General features: G+C 34.1%; 1 protein-coding gene across 6 annotated transcripts in view; it reads right to left on the reverse strand.

Moving 5' to 3' along the window:
* CDH18 (cadherin 18) overlaps positions 1-18,705 on the reverse strand; it is a 982,055-nt gene that overhangs the window by 72,460 nt on the left and 890,890 nt on the right. For all 6 annotated transcript variants that reach the window (XM_059416934.1, XM_059416937.1, XM_059416936.1 and 3 more), the window contains one exon: positions 7,985-8,238. In XM_059416934.1, coding sequence (XP_059272917.1) covers positions 7,985-8,238 — 254 coding nt within the window. The remainder of the gene's footprint in view (positions 1-7,984; positions 8,239-18,705) is intronic.

The following is an 18,705-nucleotide window of genomic DNA, read 5'->3' on the forward strand; positions in this document are numbered from 1 at the left end:
AAAGCAGTATGGTTCCAGATAGACACAATTTTTTATGGGTTACTAATATCCTTCATACATATTCCTAATATTGTATTTGAAATTTGTTAGTTTAGGAAACAAACTTCTTTTTTTTAAGAGTAAGTTCTTAGCTTACTTTCTTCTGTCATTGAGAGATACCTAAACACGGAAAAAAGGACAGATTAATTTATACTTCCCACGGTATTTCACTGAACTCATTATTCTGGATATAATTTTAAGATGTAATACAGTGATACTCGATCGTATACCTAGTTGATTTCTGGGACCAATCTATAGGCATATGTGGACCAAACGGTTATTATCACAGAGGAAATGTCGAGGCAGATACAAGGCTACTCTAATATGATGACTATGACACACCATTAGATCCTTACCAGCACTCTATGTTCACTGCATTCTGCATGAAACAATCAACTAAGTGACAACCTATATTAAATGCTATTTGGGAAATTATATGGTCGATGATCAATAAGATGCTCTCTGTGAGGAATTGGTAATCTTGTGGCTATCTAGAGTAAATGCAATTAAGTTTGTGCCAGCTCAGATTTGTCCGGTAGTCCTCAAGGGCCCTCTACCTGGACCAGTTTCCTATGCAAACATTACCTAATTTCATACTGGCACATGCATGGACCCATTTAGCATCAGAGACCTTCTTGCAATGTTGCCATTGTAACTTGTAATTCTGGATTATCATTTTTATTCCTACAGTTACTCTCTTTTCTGTCATACAACATATCCATCATCTCTTATTTCTGGTAAATATGTATTAACCCAATAAGTAAAGAGAAAATGTATTACCCTGAAATATGATGAAAATTCATTATTCAAATTAGAATTTATGGATCAACAAATATGCAGTCAAGTTATGGTCAGAGCAAACAGTCAATCCTAATAATGATTCCCTTTATTCAAGTATTTTCCTTAACAGAAGAAACTTTAAATGAATCACCCGGTTCATCATTTGGCATTCAATTTCCCTTTGATTATGTAGCTAGAAACTCAAGATAATTATTAGTCATGTTAAAGTACACTGGAACGTTATTTTTCATTTCAGTAATAAAATTTCAGTCCGCAGAGGCACCTATTATTTTCATTATACTCTGTTCATTTCACTATAAGAAATTAATTTAGAACTTATGTAATGGAAATCTACTTTTACAGTGAATTACCTAGAGAAACATCAGTTGGCTTAAAGTATAGGAGGCCTCTTTCAGTCGCCACACTTCAGATGCTTGTAGATACAGAATGTGAGTGGCAAAGAGAATTTATTTGAGATTTTGCCTCCCAAACAGCAGCTTTTATAAGTTTTACTGACTATGATCAATAGATGGGCTAAAGTTTAATCAATATACACCCTGTGGGATATTACAGCAACTTAGCCTCATCTTTAATTTAACAAAAAGTCACACACCTGCAGTATAGCTTAGATTTACTAAATGATTTAAGGTTCCCTTAGCTGACTTTGGGAATGCAATTTACTCCACAATCCATGTCTCCAGAAAATAATCTTTCTGAAAACAACAAGAACAACAACAACAAACAGAAAAACATAAGGACCGCTTGCCACCAGATAGGGTGTATTGTGCTCAATAAAATGGGCAGCACATAGATCACACAGATATTTTAGAAGCTTTTAAACTTCCGGAACCAAAATCCTGATCCAGTGAAACAAAAATTATCCATGCCTCTAAGTAACTAAGATATCACAAATGCTACTGCTCCTGAGTTCTAGAATGCTATGGAACCATGTTAAGCAAGTACCATTTCTTTCCAAAAACTACATGCAAGCTATTTGGGTGTTTAGTTTCCAGTCAGTAGACTGGCAAAGCGTCACTAAGCCAGAGTTTATGTATTCATTTCAGGACTCAATGAGTTATGCATGTTAACTCAGAAAATGAGTTCTTCTTCTGGGATCAGGACTGTGATTTGGAGTGGGTACCACCACACGCGAGGCTGTCAGAGAAATATGACCCCAAAGTGGAAAAAAAAAAAAAAAATCTGCCAGAGTTTTTGTACCTTTATTGAAGCCTTAATAATAAGATCATAATAAGTGACCTTAATAATTGAGTGACCTTAATAATAAGGTCACTTAATAAAGTGACCACATTCTCACCCAGTCTCTACGATTAGTTAGCTGTGTGAGTTACTCAGCCTTCTCGGTCTAAGATATCAGCATCTTTATAAGAACAGGGCTGTCTCAGAGGCACCTGGGTGGTGTGGTCAGTTAAGTGTCTGCCTTTGGCTCAGGTCATGATCCCAGAATCCTGGGATCAAGTCTAGCATCAGGCTCCCTGCTGAGCCTTCTCTCTCTCCCTCTACCCCTCCCCCACCCCCGCTCATGCTCTCTCTCTCTAATGAATAAATTAAAAAATCTTAAAAAACAAAAAAGAACAGAGTTGCCTCCATCATCTTTCAGTCCCTTCACATTCTCGAATATTATATTCACATGACATTTTACAGTTATTAGTCAATGTAAATGTGCTAACCGTATATAATATGATACAAAACACTAGTCATAGACAAAGACTTCTGGCTTTAAATGGGAACCTGCTTTCTCTATCTCTGCCCTATTTGCATCAAATGTCTCAATGTCTCTAATGAATTATGTCCTCTTTTTTTTTTTTTTTTTTTTTTTTTTTTAGGCTTTTATTTGTCAGAGAGCGAGAGAGAGCACAAGCAGTAGGAGCAGCAGGCAGAGGGAGAATCAGGCTCCCTGTCGAACAAGGAGCCCAATGCTGGACTTCATCCCAGGACCCCGAGATGGTGACCTGAGCCGAAGGCAGACGCTTAACTGACTGAGCCACCCAGGAGTCCCAAGTCGTCTCCTTTGTACCAGAAGACTATGATAGTTTTGATGAAGGCAGATTAAGACTTGGTATTACGGATCCAATTAAGATCTTCTTGACTAACAATGAAAAAACTTTTACAAATAAATTTTGTCTATAGAATAAAAACTCATTATGTATCAGATGATATCTTTTACATGAATATATTTGAGATATATCTCCTGGTAAGTTTTCATCTTCCTTTCAAGAATAGGAATCTTGAATGCAAACCTTTTAAATATTTGTTTTTACACTACTTTGCGACTTTGTAACATGACCTTGTCATTATTTTGAAATATTTTTAATTGTTTGCTGTTATGGCATTCAAAATTAATGCAATATGCCTAACTCCCGTCTCATCATGAGCTACATGAAAATTCAGAAATGCACAGGAAAAACAAGTATATCATGACAGATGTAGTGAATACACTATAAGTGTTTACTCAGTGGAACTATAGCTAAACTCAAACAGATGGAACCAAACACTTCTAATTATCTGGAACTAGTCATCATCATCTTCTTCTTCTTCTTCTTTTTAAATATATTTTAGAAAGGTTTTTTTTTATTTTGGCATATATTTCTAAATCTGATCACAATTTTATATATTATGTTAGCTTGTAAATAGGCTATTGTTCCTAAATAGTGTCATGATGAACATTTGACACAAGTATGCACCATATTTATTATTTCCTCTGATTGTTTTGAGTTTATTATACAAAGAAAACATTAAAAATCTTGACAATAAGAAAATGTATAGATAAAATCATATTATGAACCACAGCAGAAAAGAAGTAAAGATGGGGGAAATACTTAGTAATATAATTTATAGTAAAGCCTTTCATCCTATGAAAAATACTGAGGACTTCAATGGTTTTCTTTTTGTTGTAATAAATCAAGTAGTATATGTCTTAGACTTTACAGTATGAAGAGACTCTAAAATTAAGAACAGTTTTGCTCTTGAGATGCTAGAGTTAAAATGAGACTTGACCTTCAGATCCCTTGTCCCAGTGTATGAAAGACATCGACACGAATACAAGATCCCGGGGACTGGCATTTAATTAATGGCTTCCTAAACATGCAAAATGGTCATCTGCTTCCTACTTTATGATATGTGACTTTTGTAAATGCAGCTTTTATTGTTGTTGTCATTGTTTGTTAAGATATACGAGAGGCAGCAGAATGTTGCTAAAAACAGGGTTTTGGGGGAAAAGTAAAAACAGATCTCAAATCTGAATCACTTTATCACTAAGGAAACTGGGCCAAATTACTTAACTTTCTGAGCCCTCAATTCTTCATCTGTAGAATGGGATGAGTAATATAGACACTTTAGAGTTCTCACAGGACTTTTTGGCATGCTGTATAAAGCCCTTGGCCCACAGACCAAGCTATGAACAACCACTATTTTTAAGTCACTTTCTAGAAAGCCCTCTAGCTTCTCATGTCCAGCATAGGATTGCTCATCCCTCAGTGCTACAGGAAATTCCTGAATTCCATTTGTAATACACCAGCAAGTGAGTGCAGTCTGTTGAAATCAAGGTTTTCTTCAATGCTAGTAAATAGCTTGGTTCTGACTTTATTTTCAAAATAAAAGGTGATGATTACATTGCTGCAATTTGCACATTCTTGTTTGGAGTTAAAAGAGACAGAAGCTAAACCTGGTATGCTCTTAGAAATCTGAGGAATCTTACTAATAGTTTAGAAAATTGAAACACAAAGACTGAAGTCAGAAAGCTTTGCACAAATGCCTGTTAAGACTCAAATTCCCTTTCATTATCAATTCTGCAAACTTGCAGTTAATTGTATTTCAGGGCACATTGCAAGGTACATCTTTTCAAAGTACGTTTCCTTAATTAGTACAAACATTTGGTCCCTGAGAAGGTGGAAGTATAGCTAGCTTTTCTGTTTGTTAATGTTTTCTGTTTTTTATTCACTGTTTACACCTAGAGGCCCCTGTGAATGACACATTTTTATTAAAATCAAGAGTAAATATTATGTAAATTATGCTCCCAAACAGCAGCTATAGAGTATAGTGATTTGAAGGCAGCACTGGAAGGATTCATTTTAGTTTTCTAACCAAAACAAAATAAAAAGGATAATGCATTTGCTAATGGATTTGTAGGTCTCTTTATTAGCCTTAGGAGATAATATACCAATCATCTTTGCATCCCAGAAACTGGGAGAATGTATGTAACATAGCAGGTGTTCAATTAAAAATTTCTAATAACATGGAGCTATCAATATCATGGGACAATCAATTATATATAAATAGTTTATTTTATTAAATGAACGGTAGATGTTGAAACATCCACATGGCTGTGCAAGAATGTGAAACATACACAGTGGTGTGTAATCCTCACAAATGTATTTTCAGGATTTCTGTCCATGAAAATAATTAGTCCTCTGGTTTTACCAATGGACAACCCAGTTCTGTTTGCTCTGTGTCAGGGTTTCCCATTTTCAGCATTATCGATATTTTGGACCAGCGACTTCTTTGTTGTCTAAACATTTAAATTGTATGATGTTCTAGCACCATCCCTGGCCTTGACCCAGAGATGATAATATTTCTCCCTCAGTTGTGACAACCAAACTTCTCTTGAGATACTGCCAAATATCCTCTGGTGTGTGTGTGGTGGTGTCCTTGGGTAAAAATCACTGTTCTTTGTGGAATAAGAGTTTTTTGTGTATGTTGGGATAGATAGAATAACACGGAAAGAAGTTTGTGTCTGATCTCAATTTTTCCTCCCTTTGGTCTACCATTTTAGACTGGTAATTGTAGATACAATTTTTAGAACTAGTCTTCTTCTTCTCCTTTTTTGTTTTTTAAAATATTTTAGAAAGATTTTTTTTTTAAATTTTGGCAAATATTTCTAAATCTGATCATAGCATTTTTAGAATGTGTTATGTTGTAAAATATATATTGCAGGATACATCTTTAATACCAAATTTAAGTTTTCAAAAGAAACTCATCATTATCTATCAAATATTTCACATCAAACTAAGAGTATGAATTATTCTTCTCAAAGTGTATTGTCTCCTTTTGATTAAGGATGGCCACATTTATGTCTCTTTTACAATGCTATAGTTTTTCACATTGTTAGAAGAATTTTACTTATTATTATGTGCCAAAAATATTGCTGAAATATGGCATTCCATGGAATAATGAAGCATAGAGGGCTTCTCCTTCATTTGATAACTAAACATATTGACTTATATTTCTATCCTTTAATCAGAGATCAATTTCTGTAGCTGGGTTTTTGCATATTATACTGTATAGTTTGCCTATCCTGAAACTTCAAAAAATGCTTAAATCTTGCTGTAAGTGTGACAGAGGGGTCACAAATTGACAAGGTGTTGTTTTTATATTCACAGATGGAATAGGATGGTTGAATATACACATTAGTGCACAGAAAATAGTTTCTGTCAATGCACAAGTACAGCAGGCATTTCTTTTTAAACTGAAATAATAATGCTTATATAAAATAAAATTGAAACCTGTTATAAACTTAACATAGATACCAAGGAGAATATTTGCCATAATTGCTTTTTTTTTTTAAGGATAATAAATGAAGAATCTGAGAATAAGGACTTGATAGGAAAAAGCAGGCAAATTTGTTAAAGATTTCAAACTTTCTAGGGCCTTGGGATTATCAAAGGGTATAAACACAAGGTAAATAAAGAGCCTTGTCTATGCATCAAACATTTGATTTGTATCATCACTGAGGGAAAAAAAGAAAAAGAAAACACCTTTCTGATCATGCAAAAAAAGTTTTCATTATCACTACTGCATGACATACCATGATAAAAAATATTGAGCATTTACTGACTGTGCTTGGCATATTATATCAATTTAAATTAATTCTATCAACGTATTTACACAACATCATTATTCCTTGATCATATATTTGAGATTCAGCAAGCTTGATTAACTAAAAGATGGTACAGTTAGTAGGTTAAGAAACAGAATTCCCACCCTGATCTTCCCATCTTTAGGAATGTAGTACTGCTCTAAGTAGCACTCTCTGCTTCCTTGGACAAGTTAGAATTTATAGAGGGACTACTAGGTGCAGGCAACTCTACTTAGCATTTCATGAACATTGCTTGATGCATTCTCACAATAACTCTCAGAGATAGATATTATTATTATTATTATCATTACAGATAAAGGTAAATGATTTCCTAAATGCACATAACTACTGTAACAGAACCAGGAGGCAGAGATGAGTATAATTCCAAAATCATTAGTTTGTACTATAGCTATATTCCTATCACTAAGGACTCAAAATTCTCTAGTTTATAGTTAAATATTTCTACATAAGTTTTCCATTCAATTACACTCACATTTATTAAGTCAAATAAAAAATATAATCTATGTGGTCAACAATATACAATTGATCCATGAAACACACAGGATTTAGAGGTGTTGATCTCCTCAACCCACATAATGCAGAAAACCCACGTATAAATTTTGACTCACCAAAAACTTAAATACTAAGCCTATTGGAAGCCTTACCAATAACATAAATGGTTGATTACCTTATATTTCAAATTTTATATATATTAGGTACTGTATTCTTACACTAAAGTAAGTTAGGGAAAAGAAATTATTATTAAGAAAGTCATAAGGAGGGGCGCCTGGGTGGGTCAGTGGGTTGGAGCCTCTGCCTTGGGCTCGGGTCATGGTCCCAGGGTCCTGGGATCGACCCCCATGTCGGGCTCTCTGCTCAGCAGGGAGCCTGCTTCCTCCTCTCTTTCTCTGCCTACTTGTTATCTCTGTCTGTCAAATAAATAAATAAAAATTTTAAAAAAGTCATAAGGAAGAGAAAAAATATTTGCAGTACTATTATTAAAAAATCCATGTATTATAAGGAAAAATCCACGCGTTACAAGCAGATCTGTGCAGTTCAAGGTCATGCTATTGACCATCAATGGCATTGAAGGAGATAGCTACATGCATTCTAAATTTGACAGAAACCCATCGCTACAATACTCAGCCAACAACTCAATTAATATTCTAATTTAATCACCTTAATAAAAATAACGTGGAAATAAAATATTTCACGTTTTATTTTATTCATTTTGAATTATTGTGAGAGGCAATAAGAAACTTTATATGTCTACAAGATTAAGACATACCATACCTTACTAAGCTATTAGCACTGTCAGGATCTTGTGCCAAAACTGTGCCAACGACAGTCCCGATTTTGGCATTTTCGTACACTTCCATGACATAGGAAGGCATGGAAAAGAGGGGTGGTTCATCCACATCTCCAACAATGATCTTCAACATGGTAGCATCTTTAAAAGGACCCAAGTGAGAAAAGCGGAAATCAAGATGTGTATTTGCTCCTTCTATGGTGAGAGTGTATGATTTCTTTTTCTCATAGTTCAGTGGCTGTTGGGAAAAAATATATAAAATTTCCAATATTATGACTGCCATTACATTTCAAACATCTTTTTGCATTTTTTAAAACAAACAAATGCAGATAGATTTAAGTCAATCTATTTTCATTTGTCAATAGACTATGAAGTTTGTCTTCACAATAACATCTAAGTCAAAAACCATAAAAACTCAAGTCTGAATCAACTGTAATTTTTCAAAGATATAAACATGATGATAACTAGGAACAAAAAAATATTTCTTAGAGACCAAAAAATACTGCCTTTTGGAGACTCAGTTTCTAGTAACTTCTGTCTTCTCTTCAGTTTGCATTAGCAATCTTAAAAATACTTGGTACAAATTTTTTTAACTTTAAAAATAGATTTTTGTTTTGCATTTAAACAATTTATGTTCTATCACTGATTTTTTTTTTAAATCTATCATTATCTTACTTTCACCTTGCTGGTTTTAAACTTTGTACTGTATTTTACAATCTGATAAGCTTTTAAATTTTCAATTCAACAACATTTCCTTAAACACTTCGTAAAATATACAAACTTCCGAATCTCACGTTTATTGTTTTACTTTTATTTTGTTTTCCTGGTAATACCATTTTATGTATTTGTTTTGTTTTCATATTCTTTAATATAATGTTTTTAACTACTTTATTTTTAAAATTATCTTTTTTTTATTTATACCATTTGCTTTTTAGCTTTGAGTCCATATTAAATGTTTCCCATAATCCTTTTAATTTTTGTCTTAATCTTTAAAGTAATCCAACCAATTTTTTTGTGTGTGTGTGTGTTAACAATATAGGTCAGAAGTCATGGATTTGACTTAAAATAATGAATAAAGTCATCCAAGTGTTTTGCCTGAAGGAATATATGGTCTAATATAGGATATAACACAGTAGATATTTATATCACTGTACTTAATGCCATAAGAATATTAGATATTATGGAAATACTGAGGATACAGAATCAGAAATAGGAGTCCCTGTAAACAGCGAGGTATTATTTCTAAGATAGAGTACTTTTTCATATAACTAAATGTATATGTTACACTTGATGCATATAATAGACTCTATGACCTAAAATGAGCTCAGATTAAGGATTAACAATGTCAAAAATTTTCATAGTGATGTTGGTGCAAAGGATCCAGACATCAGCCTTTTCAGAGCCTGGTGAAATATCCATTGATGCTGGTATTTCCTGATTAATATCTATGAGAAAAACAGAATATTTTTTCATTCCTGTATCTGCCTCTAATTTTACACTAGAATTCTCCAGTCTTGCAGCTTTCTTTCTTGAAAGATCAGAGAATGATTACTTCCTAAGAAGGAACTCAGATGGTTTCCTTTGCACTTAGAGCCAAGGAGAAGCTCATTAGAACGAGTGTCCTTGGCGCCTGGGTGGCTCAGTTGGTTAAGCAACTGCCTTCCGCCCAGGTCATGATCCTGGAGTCCTGGGATCAAGTCCCACATCGGGCTCCCTGCTCAGTGGGGAGTCTGTTTCTCTTTCTGACCTTCTGCCCTCTCATACTCGCTCTCTCTCTCTCAAGTAAATAAATAAAATCTTAAAAAAAAATTTAAAAAGAAAGAAAAAGTGTCTTTAAAAACAGAACGATCACTCCTACTGATGATTACTTCCCTTATTTCTTCTGAACTACCTTGGAAAATTGGTCTTCCTAGAGACTGAAGATGGCATAAAAGGAAAAACAATTATTTAATTTCCAAATGAAATATTAAGAACCTAGAACCTATCATATATCTCAGGGACATGGATGAGTCTGGGCCATTGCAATTTTTTTTAAGTTTTTAGAAAACAAAATAAAAATGTCAAAAAAAAGTTAAAGACTCAAATTCATAAACGTAGACCATACACACACAGACACACACACACACACACACACACATATGTATATATACACATACAAATTTATATATGACAAAATACTGTATATTTTACATTTATTTTAAAGAAGGGTTGATTAGTTCTGAAGTTTATGACTCCATCAGTTGGGAATCATTTCTTTCTGAGGGAATTTAAAATATAAAATAAAAAAGGATAAAATTATCCTTTTTCCTTCCTTGACTTATCTCCTTGATATTAGTAAATAAGAAGCTGTGTCTTGGGGCACCTGGGTGGCTCAGTGGGTTAAGCTTCTGCCTTCAGCTCAGGTTGTAATCTCAGAGTCCTGGGATCGAGTCCCACATTAGGCTCTCTGCTCGGCAGGGAGCCTGTTTCCTCCTCTCTCTCTTTCTGCTTGCCTCTCTGCCTACTTGTGATCTCTCTCTGTCAAATAAATAAAAAATCTTAAAAAAAAAAGAAAAAGAAAAAGCATTTATGTCTTTGACTAATTCAGCAAATCTCATCCAAATTTAAATAGCCTATTCTAGAAACAGTATTCACTTGCTGCCTATCAGGAATTGGGTGGATGGAAATGATTCTTGATAGGTGCAGAGGAGCATGGGCTGTCAGAAGCCAGGTATTTTATTTATGGAAAGCAACACTGTTGGCAGGTTTACCATATGTTTAGATCAATGTAATTTTTTAAAGTCAACCAGCTGCATCTGGGGAACTTTATAATGATTAAGGTTTTTCTCTTTGAACTTGTGCGTAGGAGACCTTAAAAATAAAACAAAACAAATACCCCAAAAGCAAAACAGGATTTGTTTACTAGTAATGCTTAACATCTCTTTTTCACTGTAACACAGGATTTCAAAAGTCATCTCCATTTATTCATTGGTGTAGGCTTTTACATCTTTGTGACTCTCAGTGAAATTTGTAGAGACAATTTTGGCCACCTCTACACCATCAAATATTATTATCAAGCTGTGCTTTCAATATGACAGGCGTCTCTTGGTTTGTTTAAGCAGGTCCCTTGGCAACATAGATGTCATTTATCTTAACACTAGCCTACCTACTGCTAAGGTACAGGCTGTTTATGCAGACACATGGTTTCATGCTTATGATTATCTAATATATATTTAACTACACCAAGGCAGGGATAATCATTTTGTAGGACTTGTTTACCACAAGACGAATGGCAGATGGATGGATTGGAATCCAGCTAGAGCCACCAAGGAATAAGAAGATTCTTTAAGTGGAGACAGGGACTTTAGAAGCAAATGAATTAATGGAAATGGAAATATTTAATAGCTTCATTTATGTAGAAAATCTGGCGGTGCTAAATTGCAAGTGCAGAAAAACTGGGAAGAAATTCCACCATTTATTCTTGGACTGTAGGATTATGTATAGCATATAAAGTATGGTAACTTTGTTTTGCACTAAAACTATAATATAATATCTATAATAATATAGATATTGGGTTAGGATCATTATTTTTGGTACTTCTGTAATTTTGGCAAAACTGTTCAAATGCTCATCATCCACACAGTTTCAATAGATCTTCCAGTAATTCTCTACTAATCATTTAGTCCTGGGAAATTATTTAGAACTCTGCTTATGGGTTACACATTCCATAGCTACCAGATTTTTATTTTAACCTAAAAATAGTATATCAAAAACTTTATACCAGGAATGGTGAAACCTATTCATCTAAAGCCTGATTCTGGTAAGAAGACAGTGAAGGGAAAATGATTAAAAGAAAAAAAATTGAGGGGCACCTGGGTAGTTCAGTCAGTTAAGCATCTGCCTTCAGCTCATGTCATCATCTCTGGGTCCAGGGATCCAGTCCTGTGGCGTGCTCCCTGCTAGTCAGGCTCTCTGCTTGGTGAAGAATCTGCTTCTCCCTCTCCGTTAGCCCCTCCCCCATTTATTCTCTCTCTGTCTCAACTAAATAAATAAAATCTTTAAAAAGAAAGAAAATTCTCTCAGGCTATTACTGAGTTAACTACAGAAAGCAAAAACATGAAATGTCTGGTTGATAGCTTTGCTTTTTAATTTTTATTTTTTAAACAATGCCTGGCTTTGCTTAAAGGTACCCCTGGTTCAAAGTTTTTAAAACACAAAACATGTTTTTCCTGCCTTAAATATAATGAATCAAAACCAGATAAAGAATAACTCCATACACATGAGGTATTGTTTATGGACATTAGATAAGGGGTATATTATAACCAGAGACTGTTCATGAGAATAAGAAATAATTTTTTTCCAGTTCTACATTAAAATGTCAACTGTTCATGCTTTTAGGTCTTTCTGGCTGTTCGCTGACAACATTCAGAAAGAAATTATTAAAACACTCAAGCTGAAGAAAAAATTAGATTTATCTGAAGATTTTTTGAAAGAGAAGTTGATAATTTGCTAACCCATTATCTACTCCATAAATTCTGCCTCACCAAAATATTTGGTGTGGGGAACAGAAGTTCATAATTTAAATATAGTTTATTTCATTTGACAAAACTGCAGAACTATTTCAATTTTCTATTTTGGAAAACTGTATGTCTAGATTATTGGTTTAGTGTTTAATAGGTAAGCATAAGACAAAGGTATTCTACTGGAGATTACTAATATAATACTAATGTTCAGGAATAAATATTCCAGGAATATCACCAAATTCTTTTTCATTTATACAGAATTTGCTTTAGGTTTAATTCTCTGCATAAGTTTAGTTGTGATTCAAGCTCTGTGACTTACAAACTACCACATCAGCTCATACTTAACAAATGCTTTGCTTAGTGTTGCCGAATTTAGTGAATTAAAATTATTTTCTGATAGAGTATGTGTCAATTATCACATAGGACATACTTAGTTAAGAAATTACAATTTATTTGAAATTAGAACTTAACTGGGTGTCCTGTGTTTTCTCTAACAATGTTAACCATGATAAATCATGACTATCATAGTTAATAACTAAATATATAAGAAATATAGAATTACCACAAATACAGCATGGATATGTATTGACAACCTTCAACTATAAAAAAGTAAATAAATGAGTATTAACCATATGAAATTGCTGTTGTCAACAACGTATGACATACACAAAAAATAATTTTATACAACTCAGTGTAAGATATTTGTTTTTCTAACATTAAACTATCCAAACATTCCTGGAATAATTACACCTGTGATACGCTCTCTTTTATTGGAATGGTGCTTAGAATGATTCCACAGATACTCAGAAATGAGGTTGCTTAATAATTCTATTGGTCTGTTAGGTTTTTGAGTTAATGCATTCGTTTCTGAGGACTGCCACAGCAGATTACTAAAAAACTAGGTGGATTGACACAACATAAATTTATTCTCTCATGATACTGGGGACAGAGTCTGAAATTTGTCTGGGCTGACCTTTCGCTGGGCTTTAGGGAATATAACCTGCTCCTTAGCTGTCCCAATTTCTGTGACTGCCTTAGCATTCCTGGGGAAGAAGACACCTGAGCATGGTTGGGAACTCAATTCACATTCTAGTTCAACCACTTGTTGGATGAGACCCCAGGTCTGGTGTTCAGAAATTTCCACTCTGCAGCCATGGGCCATAAAGATTTCTTCAGGAAAGACATAGATTTCAGGTAGCTCATGCTACAATCATATTGCTTAGATGATGCATCCCCCAATATAATATTGCCTCATTTTTAATGTTCCAAATTGTTTGCCTGTGATCCCCACATTTAAAGGACAATGCAGTTAAATATAAAGCCCTTGATTCACATTGATTTTGCTTGTATCTGCTACATATTGTTCCATGCATGCCTAAAAGGAATTTCCCATGCAAAGTTTTCTCTGACCCTTCTTCATCTTTGAAAAATTGGCCCTCTTCTCTGTGAGCTCATAACAATTTAAGTAAACCTATACCATGGACATTTGACATCTTATATTATAATAATGTTTCACATCTACTCAGTTTTCTCTAAGAGAAAGAATATTATCTAATTCATCTTCATATTTCAGGTATCTGGCATAATTCCTAGTACATGGGGGATGATGAATAGCTCTTCCTCAAAAACCATGCTACTGCATGGTTTATTTTTGAAGACTGAAAAATTTTTATATTATTTCTAAAAGATGGATAGCTGACACTTATGTGTGACCTAAACAATTAACATATACTAACTCATTTAATTATCACACTTCTGTAATTTATAATTGTTTCCCACTTACAGATGAGAAAATCGAGGCACGGAAAAGTTCAACTTTTCCAGGAGCTACAAGCAGTAAGTGGTATGCATGGGATTTGACCTCAGGCAGTGCGACTCTTATTTGCTGTGTCCTGAAGCACTATGCTGTATACACTGCCTGAAATTTTTAGTACATAAACAGTGTAATATAACATTCCAATTTGGTGACTGAAGATGAACAGATTTTTAGTGTAATAGAACATCCTCACCATTAAAAAATGCATTTACACATCTTTTCAAGTATTTGCTGTAACACTAAAAATGAATTGATAACTTCATTAACTATAATTTCATTAATTCTGGTTACCAGAACTCAGAGTGCCTTTATAATTTCCTTAATTCACAGACTCACAGAGTTAAGAAACTTAAATGCTTTTCACACAAAATCGTCTCTCTCTTCTGTCCCTGGTAGAAGGACTTATTCTGGTATAATTTTAACTTCCCAGCCACTGGGGCTTCTCTTACTTTTCCTTAATTACTGCTGAATATCCTAATGCAGTTCACTGTTAATGATTTGATTCCAATTTTCATTTTAAATTTTAGTTTCTTAATTTCATCCTGTTACTCCTAGTAATTACTTTTACATATCATTGCTCTCTCTAACTTATAAAATAATACTTTTTCCCTCTTTAATATTAACACATTTCACATTACTATAGATAGTTATCATTCCCATCAATCATTTTCCAGCCAGCTCTACATATTTGGGACTTTTTAATTGTTTCTCATTAATCACTTCTATTCTTTATTAAATGGCACTGGTATATTCTTCCACTGGACTTATATAACCAACAGAAGTAGAAAGATACTGAAAACAGCATTCAGCCAAGCTGCTCTATGAATCCATTCTTCTGGGAGTTCAAGAGGGTCCTAAAATTATCTTTTTCATTTTTTCCTTTCTCTCTCACCTTTTTTTTTTTTTTTTTTTTGTAATTAGAGACTCTTTATGACCCCACCTTGGTCCAGTTTCTATATTCCACTCTCATCTAGGTTTTATAATGCAAGAATGGGTGGATAATAATGGAACTGATAGCAATAATTTAATAGATGCAAACGTAACTTCAATTGTGCCACAAAATGGTTAAATTCTGGAATAGTAACTGATATTAAGTTTTGCTTTCTGAAAGAATGTATTTTAAATGATTACTCTCCGAAAAAAAAAAAAAAAGGTAAATGACATGGATTTGAATGTTTCTTCAACTAGACTTTCTTATTATGTCATGGTTGGTGGTCCTTGTCAGAGATGATTCCTGGATGGAAGATGTTCTGTGGAAACTAGAATACATGTATAAGCTTTCTTGTTATAAGTTTCTCTGTGCAGAAGAGTATAATGTTCATTCAATGTGTATAATTCCAAAGATATTTATATAAATCAATATTAAATGTTTCCTTACTATCATTTGAAGACTTGACAAATAAATGGGACATTTTTTATCTCAAATAACAAATATATATATCTTATAATATATAAAGTACATTTATATATCATTTATATGTATTTTTATACAAGCATATATGTGTGTGTGTTTCCATATGTCCACACATATGAAAACTACTAATAGTCTACGGATATGAATAGCTTAACTCATCAGGATGTTTCAAAAGATTACCAAATTCCATCTAATGTACTAAATTATATTATAGATATATATATATGTAAAAATCATCCGATTAACATCCAAAGTAGTTTCATCTTATATCTGTCACTTCATGGTCATGACTATATATGAGTAGGAAGAACAAAAGTTGCCCCAAAGCAGTCCTCTGTCAAAAGTCACCGCAAATATGGTAATAGATTTCACTGAATTGAAATGTGGACTCCTCTCTTTAGCAACTGGTTGACCAGGAGAATTTCTTTCCAGATGTTAGACCCTTATAAATATAAAAATAGCAGCTTGGAAAAATTTTTTGATAATAAAATCCCTAATCAATGTTCAATTTTTGTAAATAGTTTATTAGAGTTGGAAACCTATTTCTTCTCATTTTTTTTTTTTTCTTAAGATTTTCTTTTCTTGATTTTACTGGGGGTGAGTGCAGGAGGTAGGGATAGAGGCAGAGAAAGTCTCATGTAGGCTCTGAGCTGAGTATGGAGCTCCAATTTGGGGTTCAATTCCAGGACCCCAAGGTCATGACCTGAGCCAAAATGAACTAAGATGCTTAACTGACTGCACTGCCCAGGTGCCCTAGAAATGTATTTCTTCTTAAAATAAAGTGTGTTCATGTTTGTCTTTGTGGGGCTTTGTAATAGATTGGGATGTCTTATTCATTGCACTTTGTGACTCAGAGCCCCAAAACTTTACGATCCAAAGGCCAGAATAATCTGATTCTTATTTTATCAGTCAATGCAAAGGTATACTAAAGAAAAATTCAATAAACAGGATCCACTAAACAACCAAAAATGTGGTCATTTGGAAAAGATCTAGTATGGTTATAATTGAACATATTTCATACTTTTTCCTCCTAGCATTAACTTAAACTTGATAAAAATACTGTAACCTTTTATGTTTATCTATGATCTATTTCAAATCATTTGTAAAATAAAATGATAGCAATCTTATTACACACTGAATAGTATGAAGCTTAAAAAATATAGTTTTCAGCTGCAAAATAGTTCACAAGCATTGGTTGTAGACATGCACTTACAGCATACGTAGATATACATCCATGGTAATTATCAGTGCATTCACAGTGAATTAATTAGAATAAGGTCTTCCTACTTTATGAGATTCAGCAGAGTTAAGAGGGATCTAGAATTGTTACATTTTCCATAGCGAGAAGTTAGTGAAATGCCTACACTGATATGTAAAATAGAAAAGATAATCCAGAGAGAGATATCTATGACTGATATATACCAGCAAATGTTGAACTATAAAGACAATATTAAACTGTAACTTTGAAAAAAAATCTTTTAGAGAAGAAGGAAAGAGAAGTAGATTACCAAAGACACGAGTGACAACATGCATATATGATATAATATACACAGAGTACTTTTTTTGCATTCTTATAAGGAATTGGATAACATTAAATAAAGGACACAATAATAACGACATGCAGTGGTCTCAAAAGTGTAACTAAAACTTGGTACAAATAGAAGAGAAAAGGAAGACAAGGAGAAAAGTAGAAATTAAGGTATTATTGTAATTTTTTGGCAGACAAAATTTAGATCCCAACTTTCACCTTATTTTATCCATGTTTTTAGTAATCACCTTGTTAAAGTGCTTAAATAAGAAAACAGCAGGGGTGCCTGGGTGGCTCAGTGGATTAAAACCTCTGCTTTCAGCTCAGTCATGATCCTGGGGTCCTGGGATCGAGCCCTGCATTGGGCTCCCTCCTCAGCGGGGAGCCTGCTTCCCCCTCTCTCTTCCTGCCTCTCTGCCTACTTATGACCTCTTCCTGTCAGATAAATAAATAAAATCTTAAAAAAAAAAAAAAGAAAGAAAGAAAACAGCAGATTCAAAGACCTGAAGTTACACCACAGATCTTTCAATGGCAGGACCAAAATTTGTATTTCCTTTGACAGTGGAGATCATATTTTCCACCACTCTTCATGGACTTGAAGACCAAATTTAGATATTTTTGCTTAAGATAATAGACACTGTCTACGTATTTAAATACATCTGAAGAAAGAAAATGATATTACAGATGGTATTTGCTGAAAGTCAGGAGAGTCAATAGGGTTGGATCCATCCTTGAATTAAAAAAGAAATTGGAACAAGCGCTATAAAGAGTGCAAGCTGATATGGAGTCCACAGGAAGAGAGCCTGCGAGAGGCTGCTAAGAAGGCTGTGTCCCTAGCTACAGGGTTTCTGCCAGAGGAGAGTGCATCAGCTTGCATTCCCCCTTTTCTTTTTCCCTTTCCAACCCAGTCAGGCTCCATTAAACAATGAATGAAAGTTATCAAAGTGTATTTACAACCTACCACACCATGGACCAGTGAATTCAACTTGGCAATTTTCTGATAAAGGAATGATATGGACAGGAATGGGCAGAGGCTCCTGCAAGCAGATTTAGAAAGCAGTGCTGATTTCGATCTTTGGGAAGATTAGCTGTTCTGCCTTGCTGGCTAAGGTGAGCTGCCTTAGAGGATTAAATAAAGAACAGATTTTAAAGGGCTGTTTGATCTATTTCCTGCCATCTGAATGAGTATCTTTTTTTTTTTTTTTTTTTTTTTTAAGATTTTACTTATTTGAGATGAGTGAGAGGGAGAGCAAGAGAAAAAGCAAGAGCTGGGGAGGGGAGAAGGCAGAGGCAGAGGAAGAAGCAGACTCCCCACTTAGCAGGGAGCCCAAGGTGGGGCTTGATCCCAGAACCCTGGGACCATGACTTGAGCCAAAGGCAGATGTTTTATCGACTGAGCCACCCAGGCGCCCCTGAATGAATACCCCTGAATAAATTACATAGTT

This window comes from Mustela nigripes, chromosome 12 (genome assembly GCF_022355385.1).
Source record: "Mustela nigripes isolate SB6536 chromosome 12, MUSNIG.SB6536, whole genome shotgun sequence".
NCBI lineage: Eukaryota > Metazoa > Chordata > Mammalia > Carnivora > Mustelidae > Mustela > Mustela nigripes.